This window comes from Fulmarus glacialis, unplaced genomic scaffold, assembly GCF_000690835.1.
Source record: "Fulmarus glacialis isolate BGI_N327 unplaced genomic scaffold, ASM69083v1 scaffold39250, whole genome shotgun sequence".
In the NCBI taxonomy this organism is placed as follows: domain Eukaryota; kingdom Metazoa; phylum Chordata; class Aves; order Procellariiformes; family Procellariidae; genus Fulmarus; species Fulmarus glacialis.
The window spans coordinates 4,865-19,016 of record NW_009188976.1 but is presented as its reverse complement, the minus strand read 5'-3'; the positions used below and the strand labels follow the sequence as shown (position 1 = coordinate 19,016).

Genomic DNA, 14,152 nt, shown 5'->3' with positions numbered 1-14,152 from the left:
TAAATCCATGGTGAAATCCTGCTATTGGCCTTTGCTTGTAAAAGCAGGCACAGCCATGAGCATCCAGGGAAGTATAACTTCACCAAAATCAAGGCTCAAAACTCAGTGGACTCTTTATTTTGCTTCATTTTGGTAAAGGCTTTAGAATAACTTACATCCTAGCATCAAACATTTTACGGCTTTGGTTTTCTTTTAATTGTAGAAAAGCACATAAATGAGAGGGTAATGGACAGATTTCAGTGTGATACCAAGTGGCATGGATACAATAATCCTTAAACAGGCATCTCATGTCTACTCGCTAACTGGAACAACCTTCTTCCCATTAGAAATCCCGTTGTAGATAGCCAGGTTTCTACAGTCAAAGACAGTATTGAAAGAGCAACATCTAAGACTTGGTCAGGTGTGGGACAGGCAGCAGTGGTTTGTCTACCGCTCCTGAAGACCTGCTCAAAGCCAAAGCTTCAACCATTCTCTCCGGGAACTGTTCCTACCCCAACTGATAACGTCAAGCGAGCAGTGCCTTGCACTGCAAGTCTCCCTTGTGCTGTTGTTCAGAAGACTCAGTTGTGCAGATCAACTCTACCCTGTCTCACTTGTAATCAGTGCGAATGAGGCTACTGTCAAATTTCAGTATTTAGCAGGTATTGACCCCACATACGCTGGGACAGAGCTCAAAGGAATGGGTTAGATGACTTATAAAACCAAAAGGATGAGCATACTGTCCTTCCATGTCTTGTAAAGCCTCTAGCAATGTTTGAATCTGGCCTACTCTTTGATAGGGTTCAGAGCAAACATTTCTCCCTGCTAATGTTCTGGCATCACTTAAAGTTTCATAGCCACCCCCACCAACGTATCTTACAGCCATCTTTACATATTGTCCTTAAAGAAACTTAGGACCCGTAAAAGGCCCACAGAGAAACGATTTGCTAGAAAGAATGTGATCCATGAAGTTTGTGTATTTGCGAATTTCCAAAAGAAAAATCAAATTAGATGGAGAAACATGAAGTCACCATTTCACACCGAGAAAACTGAAGTTTCTGAACCTGAAGTTCATTGTTTCTCACCCAGGGCACACCAAGTTGTTACAATAAATTATGTTTGGTAAGAGTAATTTAAGGTAAAGAGACTAGAGATGAGTATTAATCATGAATTAAGAATTTCGACGAGATCTCTGGCCACAATTTAGCAAAACTGGGAAGAGGTCCTTGCCAGAAAGATTTGAAAAATACACATCAGTTTTGGGCAGATACTTCTCAGTAGACTGACTCCAGTCCCTCAGGTTGAAGTTTATGACCTTTCTCACATTAACATACATGCACATCCAATTTATTGTATAGCTGTTTACAGATCGCCAATCTTTCGAGACACATCTAGCTTGTTCTCACATGTATGTAAAGAACATGTCTACATCAACTTGTCAATCATATGATTCAACGGGGAAGCCGCAATCCCATAAATAAGGCACCCCAACGCTGACTTGGGGTAGTTCTCGTTGGCTGGTCCAGGGGCACTGCCTGGCGAAGAGACATCAACCTCTCGTGTTCTCTGTCATGACGTAAGGACAATTTCCCTGACTGTTGCTCATCATCAGGTAAGACTAATCATTAACAGTGTTGTACCTTGCCTACACAGCAAGTGAGCTTTCCCCTTCTCTCTTTCGCTCATGCCTAGATTGCTCGCATTCTGCTCAGGCTTAATTACATCGACTGTCAACTTTATTATAATAATGTAAGTTGATCAAACTTGGTCCTTGGTCTGTTGCTGTTTAATCATTTGACAGCTAAAGAACCCTTGCTGTGTGACATGGCGGGGGAGTGGGGTGGGTGGGAGTGGGAGAGTGGAAGAGGGAATAAAAAAAAAAAAAAAAAATCAAAAGAATAAAGAAGTACTCCCCAAATTCAAAACACTACGTAAGAAGTACAGCATGGTATCTCTCTTCAAGACACTTACTGAAAGGTCTATGCCAACATTCAGGTGAGCTTGTTGTTTTGCCCCATTCTAACTGCACAAAGTGACAAAATCTGGTCCACAGAACAATCACTTGAAAAAATTCCAACTTAAAAATCCTTTTAAAAATCTTTCCTCTCCATTCTCAATTTCATATCATTCCCAACAGCACCTACAATCATCATGTGTATGGAGTAGTTACTGAAGAGTAGTACTTATGATCAGTCTTAATGCAGCCTATGTTAATCACAGTAACTTTGCTTTTTTTGTTGTTGCTGTTTCTTTTTAATTACATCTTCTCTTACATGGTTTACAATTCCAGAAGTAGAATTTACATATGCATTGGACAGTGCAAGCCAACTGACACTTTATCTGAATTTTTATTTTATTAAAAACTCATGGGAATGTATAAAAACACCTAGAAGCCGCATCTTCCAGGAAACTAGGGAATACTCAATTTCAAAATTAAAGCTCTTGGCAAGAAAAAAAAAAAATTACAACTAGATTATTTGGGTATTTCAAGCCTGACTACAGGGACTTTTTGCTGTCCAGAAAAAAAAAATTCTGTCACCTGCATTCTTAAGATGATCATGGTGATACAAAGATTTAAGTTTCTAAGGTTATAACATACTGAAGTGGAGAAATAGAGGATCCCCTTTCTTCTTTTATTACGCAAATAAAGCTTTCCAAATATTAATCCAGGGCTTTATTCATACAATAAAGGGGAAATTTACCCTAGATAAAAGCCCACATTAAAAATGATCCAGCAGATTTTGGGTTGCCTGTAACACCTCAAGCCTTAAACTCCAGAAGGGAACAAGGCCAGAGCATCTGATTAGCAAGTGTCTGTGAAACACCTAACTGTTCTGCAAGAACAGTTTCCCACAACTTTTAAGTTTTGTGAAATGCAAAGTTCATACCTGAAACCACCTTAATTCAAACAAAATAGATACAAAAGCACCAGCAAAAAACTTGTCTGACCAATAATCAGTCTGAGACAGGTACTATAATCAGAAACAGATTATGTACATACCAATTACATCATGAATTGCCCACAACCTTGATGTAGGTTGAACAGCTGCTTCTGGATGTACTTAAATCCCAGAATAGAAGCGTATGGAAAACGAAAGTGATTTTTAGTTTCTGACAAAGTTAAAAATATTACAAACTTCTAGCTTTTATTGAAAATTAAATATATTAGCAAAAGCAAGATTTAAGAAATATTTTACAAATGATTTACATACAAGAAAGCCAGTATCAGACATATTCACAAATATGCAAACCTTTAATTACAAAAAGTACCTATTGGCAGCATGATGCTAACCTTGCCACTGCAGTGTGCTCTACTATTGATATGAATAAGGCATAGTACTCACATTTGCACCAACTTAAAAAGTTCAAATAAAACTTTAAGCTTTTAAATCCTGGATGCACAATCCCCAATACACACACGCACGCTCTAAGGTTTCTTCTTCTAAGCTCTATAAACTAAGTGTGTGCTCTGGAAGAACAGCCAGCCTGAAAAGCCCAGTAGAAATGTAACCGGTACTAGCATTTAGTTTTCAGTTTCCTCTTTAACATGTACAGGCCTAGGTATGTAAACCATATTCACAGTTTAAGTATTTTTAGACAGAAGTACCTTTTTTTTTTTTGCATTTGATCCTTAAAATTGGCTCTCAGTTCAGCATACAGTTCATAATGTCACCTGTTTTGTGATGCATACATTTACAAGATAACTTAAAAATCTGTGCCATATCCATGGTCAAGATAATTCAACAAGAGTAGTAATATCCAACAGTGACATTCAATACTATATTTCAAATATTTGTGCAAACAGCAAAAGAACAGTTGTATGAGGCAAACATTTGCAAAACCTTTAATACCTCCTCAATGTTGTAAACTTGGACTGTCCGCCTTAAGTCCTGCACTTCCCACAGCTTTAAAAAGTCAGTGGCTAAAATTATCAAGTCTCAAAAAGGTTCTCTTCTACATAGTGCAAATTGTAATGTAGATAACGTGAAAAACATATCTAGCTGGATTGACTTTGTGCAATCATCAGTGGTCTTCTCTCATAGTTGAAGAAAGTGTGCATTCAAAGAACCACGTGGTTCAGGAAGTCGGGAGGGTGGGGAGGAGAGAGAAAAAACAGTTCCATTACACTTCTCAAACCAGTGCTAGATGTGCAAAGGCAGCAAAAATTCCAGCTGCTACTACAACCAGAACAGAGTAACTTTTCAGGAAGACCCAGGCGGTTAGTCACTTGGACTGGTCTCTAGAAAAATATGTGAGTATATGTTGGATTTTTATCAGACGGTCTTTTAAAGACATCATGGAGAGAACTGACAGCTGATATCTGGGGTCTACTGGGAGAACAGCTAGAAGCCACCAACACCACGCAGGACCATTCGGCATTGCCTAAAAATAAAAGATAAGTTGGTTACCCATAACCAATATAGTATAGCTGACTAACACAAAGACATCAAAAGACAAAGTTGTCAATGACAAAGACTAGTTTAAAGTTTGAAACTAACTAGAGAATTCCAGATCCATGAGATCAGAAGGGTTCTGAAGGGCTCTCTTCTGATCCCTCCCCAACTGAGAAGTCAAATGAAGTACACTTAGACTAAGCTTGATAAAGCAGTTAGTTTTAAGACAACAAAGGAAGCTCACAGCTTCCTTGGGAAAAGGTGTCTACGTATAAGACAGTCACCTAATAACAAACCTCCCTGATGAAAACTAAATCCATTACCTGTCATGCTAGTCTTGAGGCTTGAATATTCTTGAAGCCTAACGTTTTCGTTACAATTGTCTTTGCTATATTTGAAGAACTCCTCTATCACCTCCCAATTCCACTCCCTTCTCATTACCTCCTAGACTACAGCAGGACTACTTAATGAGTTTCTTCTAAGTTGATAAAACATACTGTGTAACTTTTTCCTGTACTTTATTTAATTCTCTACACCAAGCCTTAGATGTCATGCCCAGAAATGGACATAATACTCTTCAGTAGAAGGTCTTATCACTGCAGAGAAGATTAATTACCTCAAATGACTTGCAAAAATATTACTGGTAGTGGTACACTCCAGGATGACATTTACTTCCTTCCACACAGTTGACACATTTGTGTTCTATTATAAATCTCAAGTACATACCCACAGTACTGTAGCCCAGCTAGTTACCTTGGTTTTGCACACTTACTCCTCTTTCCTAGTATGTTGTTTTAAATCTGTTTTTTTCATTAAATTGTTCTAAAATCAACTTCTGAATTCATGCACTGGCCTCCACAGCTTCTACAGTCCTCCCATATCGGTTAATATAGTCTCATAAAAGTATGTAGCAGATAGGTGAGGTACAGGCTCTCATAAGATCCCACTTCATATATAATTCTACTTTGAAAGCCAAATTTGACGTATTAACCATTAAAATAGATTGCTGCAGCTAGTTTCTTAAGAAACATTTGTCAAATCCTAGCAGCTGCAGCAGTTTACGGCGCTAGCTCAGAAAGGAGGAAGGTGTTATTTGTGATTACCTCTTTGCCAAAGATTACTACCTGCGCATGTCACAGGGAAGAAAATACATTTTTTTTCCTCCATTTGAATTCTAACAGCTTTACACAAACCAACAGTTTAAAATGCTACTGGAACTTAAGGTGTTCTCAGTTTACTAGTTTTACCTCCACAGCAGCATATCATCCTTTCCTGCAAAAACTGTTGAACAGTGACAGAATTCCCTTTTGTTGCTCATCATAAGAGAAACAAGATGCAAGCCTTATGCCTTCAAAGTTGGGAAAAAAGTTTTTTTCTTTTAATGTTTAGTAGTTAACAACAGGGGTTTTAGTTTTAGAAATAAGCACCTAATAATTGATATTAAATGACGTCTCACCTGTATATTTTCTTCCCTGTCAGGCATTGGCCCGAAGTGCTGAAGAATTTGAGTGCGAAATTTGTTTCTTAAGTTTTGGAACCAACTGCAGGCCTGATTGTAAACAAAATTGTGAAGTTCTCTCAGTTTCTTTAGTTCTTCTTCATCAGCAACCTATAGGAGGAACGATATGAAAATATCATTAGAGATAAACAATTAAGGTGTTTAGGCTAAAAATCAAAACCCATTCAATTTCAACTATATTTAGATACATTTATTGAATTCTCCTAAACCTTGATTGCTAATGACTGAGTAGTAAAGAAGTCCCATGATATTTTAAAAAGTTACAGCTTCAAACTATTGTTCAAACAAAAACCACAGTATTTCTTTGCTGCTTTATAATAATAAAAAAATTAAGCTAAGCTTCCATTTCTCCCACGTGCTGGCACTAAATCTTCAAGTGCTCTAGGGACCTAAAAATTTGAATCGGAGCTCTCAAGAACAAATCAAGCAAAAATCTTGAGATATTAATACTAGTGAGTATTTATACTGCATTCTGGATACCTTAACATCTTCCAAATATTCGATGTCTGCAGTGCAATAACCATCTTTCATCCCTCTCCGTAAAACTCTAAATCTCTTTCCACCAACTGTATCAACAACAGACCGTCCATCAGGTAGAAAATGAACGTTCCTAATTTGCAGCATGCATCCATAATCTGCAAAACTAGGAAAGAGACCTTATCAGTAATGTGATTACACACTTCTGAAAGGACACTTTTTATAATTAAAAAAAAAAGACATAAGAGATGAGAAGCTTAGAATTAGGATGTAAACCTACCCATTTTGAGAATCACTTATACACATCCCAAACTGTTTAGTCCCAGTTTCCATACTTCTACGAATCATTAGTCGGTATCTTGGCTCAAACACATGTAGAGGGCAAGGCACAGTAGGATATGCCATAGTGCAAACAAACATTGGAACATTCTTGGTCAAGCTTCAAGAGAACATCAAAAGAAATTTGTGGCTTAAAAATCTAATCACTGAACTATGCCAAGACAATACATTTTTTTCAGTATGTTTGCTGTATTTGAAGTCACAAAGCACTCTTTTCAGAGTTTAATAATAAGCACATTGTAGTAACTTTCATAAACAAAAAACCACGTACGAATAACAGTGACTGAATACCTATGTACTAATTTGAATACATACTGGACAGTAAACCCCATAGTTACCTAGTTAGTGAGTTTCTAGTCAGTGAATGAAGGGCTTTGTTTTGGGGACAGGGATGTTAGTTTTTTTTTTTTTTCCTTTTTGTTTTAGTTTGAGCCATACAAGTCATTATGCCCTCAGAGTCACAGTTTTCCTGGAACTAAAAAGATATAGCAGTAATTACATAGTAGCTATGTCACCATTTAGATTATTTTCAATGATGGACTCCAGATCACAAGAAGCACAGGGTATAATTTTTACCTTGCAATATACCTCAGCAGGCCTAATTGAAAAACAAAATATTTTTTTCATGCTATTTTATCAAGTATGTACAGTTGATACAAACAAGTTAGCATTAGAACATTACCAAGTATTTAATTTTAATACCTTTCAGACAATAAAACATAATTCTAATGCATGGATTCTGTTATGCAAGTTGCATGAGCTATAGTTTTAAGAAGTTTTCCAACATTCGTATCTACAATACATGACGCTTTATATATCTGAAGAACTCTACTAGAGATAAACATCAAGATTACAAAAAAATCCCAATAGTTTCTTTTCATCACATCTATCTTCATACAATTAATGTCTACCATGAACTGCTTTGAAAGAAATTCAAATATCTGAGAAACTGCAGCCAACTCAAGAGGACAATTCCATTAACAGCAGCAAAACAAAAACTGAAGCTCCACGACAGTGCACACAGAAAGAGAAACAGAAGGGCAAACGTATTTTGTAGAGGACTTAAGAGCCTCACATTGTTGCTATCAAAGTGTGATTTTTTTATTTCCACACTAGTTAAAAAACTGTTAATTTTCTGAAATTTAAGACACCAAATTACCATGTCTTTATACTCCTTCTTATATCCATAATACGCCATTATTAATAATCACAAAAATGATAAAACATTTCTAAAAAGGATTTCCATACTAATCTCTCAAGTTTTCTAGATAAAGACAGCAAGCTTACTTTGAGTGTTCAGCGGTTTCTTCAGCATGAATTCTTTTTCTCTCATATAATTCATCAGATAAATATTTCATTATTAATTCCTCCAGCAGTTCTGTGATGCTGTATTTTCTGCTTGCAAGGTACTATAAGCAATTTAAAAAAACCTGTATTAATATTTCTTTTCATATATATTAATAAAAGACTTGAGAAAATGCAGCTTTTTTTTAAAACCATGATATATGAAATGTGTCATAGATTAGATCTAAACCCATGAAAACTTAACAGCTCTGAAGTTCTTATGTTTCATTACTTAACACCTAATGTTACTCTAATATTTGAAAATGAGATTCTCTATTTTAGTTCTTAGTGTCTGACAACTCGAATGTCTAACTCAGTTTGTATTTCTATGCTTACCAGAGACAGAATTGATTTCCCAGGTTGTACAGCCATACAAATAAGGAAAGTGTACAGAAATCACAGAGAGGTTTTACTGAATAGTTACCAAAGTTTACAAACACTCAGGATTTAATTACACCAATAAAGTAGATGGTCACAGAAACACAAAACCTCTAAGACCCTGAGGCAAACCTAATCAACTTGTATTGACAAAGTTTGTCTCAAGTTTTTCCTTTCTAGCAGCAATCCGTAACCCAAGTGAATCCAAGTTGTTGGGTTTAAGTGAAACAGCCTTTAAATGATAAAATATTTCTATTTGTGAGCTCTCCTGAGAAACAGTACCTCTTTCAAACTCTCCTTACAGAGTGGACACTGAGGAGCATGGTCTAAACACCGTTCCAAGCAACCTTTGCAAAAAGTGTGTCCACAAGGGGTTGTCACTGGCTCGAAGAACAGCCTGAAACAAAGTTATTAAAAGTTAGATACCATGGCAAGTGTATGTTTTGCTAAAAAAGTCAGTGATTGACCCCTTTGATTTTTAACACTAGTTATACCATAACAAAGCAGAGAAAATTAATCCCATGTCTCCTTATTCTACTTTTTCCCCTACAGTGCAGTTTGTTTCCATTTACCACTGCACCACTCTTTTTTTTGTGTTTTCTGATGAATCTGGACACATTTCAACACTCTAAATAGCTACACATTTATCCCAATGTACAAAAATTTTGGTCTCGCTACATAGAGATTCAGAATACGCAAAATTAAGTGATTCTTTGATAGCAGTATTAATAGCAGTATTACATACTAGTAACATAACTATGGACAGTTTAGTATACACCATATGTTTTAAGGTATTTACTCTGAAAACCAAGATGACTTAATAAGAGCTTTCAAATACACCAGCTACATTTACGTAGACTAACATTCTGAAGTATCTACATCTTCTAGACAAACACTTCCCAAAATAATAAGTTAAAGAGCTTTATTGACTGAAAAAACCCCTAACATTTAACCAGAAAAGATCCTGTCCTCTTTAGATTACCAGTTAACACCATCAAGTTTAATTTAAAAGGCAGCTTGATTAAAATAACGCAGCATTATATAGCACTGTAGCAAGTGACACATTTAAATAAGCATTTAACTGCAGGGATAGAGGAAGACTGAAAGTTATTGACCAGTATCAGAACACATCACAACCTGTAAGCACCTCGGTTTGTATGTGTAACAGGTATGCCGCCAAGCATCTATAACGGAAGTATTGCATCAAGGAGGAAATCTTACCTCATACATAGAGAGCACTCAAAATCTGATACATCAATCAAATCCCCTGGAATTGTTCCAAAAGCCAGTGTCATGTCCCTTTTTGTACTTTCTAAGGAAAAGCAAGACAAAATACTCCTTCAAAGAAAGGCACAAGACAGTAAATACTTTAAATTTCCAAGTAAGTGACTGTTTACCTCCTTGCTTTTTGTGTTTGTTTCTTCCATCTTCACATAGAACTGTATCCTGTTCTGAAAAGGAAAGCTTTCTTTTCAACAAAGCACCTTTTTCTTGGCCAGAGAGAAGGGGTTCAGAAGACACTCTCTTTAAGCCATCTTCCTTGGCAAGGCCTTTTGTTGAGTTAAGAGCATGGGCAGACTGTGCACGGTTTAAGCTTCCACTGACAGGCTCCAGTACCTCTGATCCTCCTAAACTCTGTAAGAGTAAGATGAACTGAACTGTACTTAAAGAGTAACACAAATCTAAGTATATCAGATGTGAACATGCAAAGATATATAAGCTAAACTGATACCCACAGTTAGTTCATTAGTTAACTAGAGGAACTGGGTAAGTCAAGACAGTATTCAAATTTGCTTTGCATTAACAATTTAAAAATCTTCATCTGCTTCAAAGAGAAGAAAAACTGTATTTCTCTCTATTTTGAAGTCACTAATATCAAATCACAGTACCTTCTAGTAAGTAGTTCACTGAAATGAGGAGTCTAACACTCCAAAGGAAAATACATTACTCCCAAATCACAGTTCTTTTCTTCCTATTTAGCCAATTACAGGAAGTCAGCATTTAGGCTGGAAAGTATGACAAAAGATATCAGAATGTCTGATGTTTGTGTATCAGCCAAAGAGAAAAGTTATCCTATAGTTTTTGTTACCTGCTCAGGACAAAGCTCTAAGTTGCAGCAAGACTCGGTCACCTCAGAACCAAGTATAAAAGGTTTATTTCGAATATGTGGTGAATTCCAAGCAGATTCCTTCAGACTCTCTCCTAACTTCTCTGGAGACAGCACATCACACAATGTCTAGAAAACAAACAGCTAAACATTCATAACAATAATAAGGCTATGTCTAGATCCTTTTTCATAAAACTACATACCAAAAATAAGAATTTAATCTATATGAAGTTATCCTCATGAATAGAGCTTTATTTAAGCAGTAACTGAGAAAGAACACTTGAGAACAAGCAGAAACCTACATACCTATATAACTAAAAAGAAATTTATCTAGAAGTCTTTTCTACTACAAGTAAATGAGCTCTTCAGAGTTAAACATTATGAATTCATTATCATGCAGCTTTTTCAATGTAAATTTTTATTATCAAAGAAAAACTGTTGTGCTCTGGGCATGAAAGAGTTCAACTTAACATATTTAACTTGCTGCCTGCTTTCCAGTTTTGTAGATTTTCATTTAGTAACTTCAAAAGCATATGTACTTTGAAACATGTACTTAAAACCTGTACATTAGGACTATCTCTTCAACATAGTATGATATATCTTGAAAGGAACTAATCTGCCACCTCAACCTTCTCTGTATGTATTGAAGATTTTTAGATGCTCAAAGTCTACCATAATGGGAGCTTTATAAAGGAACCAAGTCAGAGACAGTAATCCAGTTTCATAAATAAAATTACCCTTTCTACTTCTAGCTTGGCTGGAAGAAAGTCCTCATCAAGGGCTAAGCACTGTAGAAACAGTTGTAAGGCATCACCCACAAAGCCAGAGTCTTGCAGCACTTTTCCTTTCCGGAAGTAGACCTGAAAAACAGATACCATGAAGACATTTATAAAGAGTACGTAGAACTGCAGTATTCATCTTACAGGCATCACAACAGAGTTAGCATTAGAACCCTCCGTGACAAAAACAATGTAGCTCTTCAACAAACTTCAGTTGTGCACAGTGTGGATGATCTATATGCCTTGTCTAACACACATCCCCTACAGTGTTTGAAAAGATAAGCTGGTGTTAGTCTCCTTCCAGTTAATTTGCTTTGGCTTACGTGAAGGGTTAAAAACCTGACTAGCATGAAATTCACAAAAGGCCTTAATTTCCCCTTTCTGTGAACCATTGGAGGAGAACAACAGGGACATACAATGCAAATTATTACATAACCTCATACAACAGCTTACAGGATACCCTTTTTGCCCTCTGTTTCATTAAAAGCCTTATGGTTCCAGCCTGCAGGAGAAGGGTAACTACACAGAAAACAATCCACACAACCATGCACCCCTTACATACATCTTAATCTATATTCTTAACACGAAACAATGCACTTTTGGAATTGCTTCCTCCAACTATATTTTATTCTTGAACACTAGACAGCAGCTAGGGGGAAAAAAAAAAAAAATCTGTTTACTGTAAAAAAAGGGGGGAAAAGACTGCTGAATTTTGCTGAACCTACGTATAACTATATGACATCGGAACTGAGAAGTCCCTTATCCAACTTATGTCAATTTTTAAAAAGTTGCATTTGCAGTAATATAAATACAGGTTAGATAAAAACAACAGTTATTAAACAAAAGTTAGATAAAACAACATCTAGTTGTATGTGAGATTTTGGATAATGGGCCAGAAAACTGAATTTAAAACAAAACAAAACAAACCCAGACCCCCCCGCAGAGTGCAGTTTCTACGGAACGACTGCCAATATTAAGAGTAGAGTCTGTTAAACAAGGCTGTCAAATGAGGGCATGCATCATCTTTGCGCAATTTCATTAAGATGTATCCTGAAGAAGGAAAGTATGCTAATCCTCCTCTCACAGACAGATTATTTTCCTACAGAGATAAGAGTTGTTAGAGGAATCCATCAAACCAAGCTCAGTTAAGTGAAGTGAGGTTTCTTTCCAAACATATAGAAAAAAGTAGACAGGACTACCACTGCTGAGAGGCGAAAAGTAGGATGCTCTCTGAATTTGCAGTAGCCACGGAACTGCTGAACACAGGAGAAAACAAGACAGCAGCAGTTATCTCCCCTTGTGTGGCAAGATCTTGCTGCTCCTGCTGTGCCCAGAGTTTAGACAGTGCTGCAATATGCAGTATCTTACAGTTCCGAAGGCCAGTGACTCCCCAGCTGCCTGCACTATTTGCAAAGCTCAGTTCCCACTGAGTTTCTTTGGACTTTTTGAAGAAAAGCTTTCCAAGCTAAAACAGCAAAGTGTCCTTCTCTTAACAAAAATTAACAAATAAACAAAACAAACGGCAAACCCCAGCTGTTACAGGTTACATCACCATAAACTACACCAACTCCAAGTATTGGAGCCACTAAAAAAGGCCCCAAACACATGCTTACATTTTTTACCCAATACTATTGCAAAAGAATTTATTGCTTGTGCTAAATATTTTTTGACTCTTTGGTAGCATTTGGAAAAGAAAACTGTGTTGTCCTATTTATATAGCAAACTGTTTTACCAATAAAACTCAAAAACTATGAGAGAAATGTTGACTTAACAGAGCCAAGAATTCTAGTCCTGACTGGCAACAGTGCTCACTCATCTCGTGATATTCTCAAGGAACAGATAATGCTTAAAACACTCTGACTTTGGGAAATACAATCGAAGTATAAACACTTCAGGGAAGTGCAGAGCTTTAAAAGGACTAACTTGTACATACCATAAGAAATTGTAAAACTCAATTACATCAATCTACCAAATGTAACAGGCTCCAGAAGTTGTACTTTCAAGCAATTAAACCTGGCTGCACAATTTCAGCCAACCATCCAGTCAAATAACATTAAGCTGAAGTTAAGTTTGTAAATATTTAATAACTTTTCTTAAGAGAACACATGAAAGTGTTCTTATAAAGAAATAATCAATAACAAGTAACTACAGACAGCACAAAAGTACTTCACAATACTTCCCAAGAAGTCAGTTCTACTGCACGTAACCCTTCGTCCAAAGACACCATCTCATGTTGTGATATGAAATGAAAATACCTGAAGGTTTTGATGAAGGCTAAATTAACATTCCAAGTAGATTCGTCAATCAGCTCTAATCTGCCGTACTCATCAGTAGTCTGTCTCATATAAGTAACTACTTTAAGATACCTTTTAGCATTTTGCATGTCTTACAATATAATAAACGTTTAAGATAGCTGATCCAGGTTCTTGATGCAAGTATAATTAATTTTACAGATAAACACAGATTTTGAAAAATGAAAAGTTCATATCAACTTACCTCTGGCCAATTTGGCATTTTAGAAATAACAAAATTTAGATCTTCTATGGCTGTTTTATATTCTTGGAGGCCAACATATGACTCGGCTCTGTAAATTCTTAGCATCAAGTCACTGGAATCTGAAGACAAAAATTAAGTAACATTTTTAATAATTCAGAAATTTGTAATTTTTAATTAGATATGCTTTCATAGTGATATGTCATAACCACACTTTTCTGTACCATACTTTCAAAATTAGTGGAGTACATTCTCTCCCACCCCCCAATGTCCAATAAAAGTGGCAGTAATTCCAGCTCATGTCTTTCAAGCTAAAGATCAAATTTTGTACCCTCTAATGTAT

The 14,152-nt window shown here is 36.3% G+C and overlaps 1 protein-coding gene across 1 annotated transcript; it reads right to left on the bottom strand.

Annotated features, from left to right (window-relative positions):
* Nucleotides 1–3,730: 3,730 nt before the first annotated feature.
* Nucleotides 3,731–13,931, bottom strand: LONRF1 (LON peptidase N-terminal domain and ring finger 1; the record flags this gene model as incomplete). The annotated part of the gene is made up of 11 exons (XM_009580542.1): nucleotides 3,731–4,362; nucleotides 5,830–5,982; nucleotides 6,373–6,535; nucleotides 6,650–6,808; nucleotides 7,996–8,117; nucleotides 8,713–8,827; nucleotides 9,652–9,742; nucleotides 9,828–10,065; nucleotides 10,520–10,666; nucleotides 11,275–11,397; nucleotides 13,813–13,931. Coding segments are annotated over 11 exons (1,589 nt in total), but the record flags the coding sequence as incomplete, so codon positions are not given.
* Nucleotides 13,932–14,152: the final 221 nt, after the last annotated feature.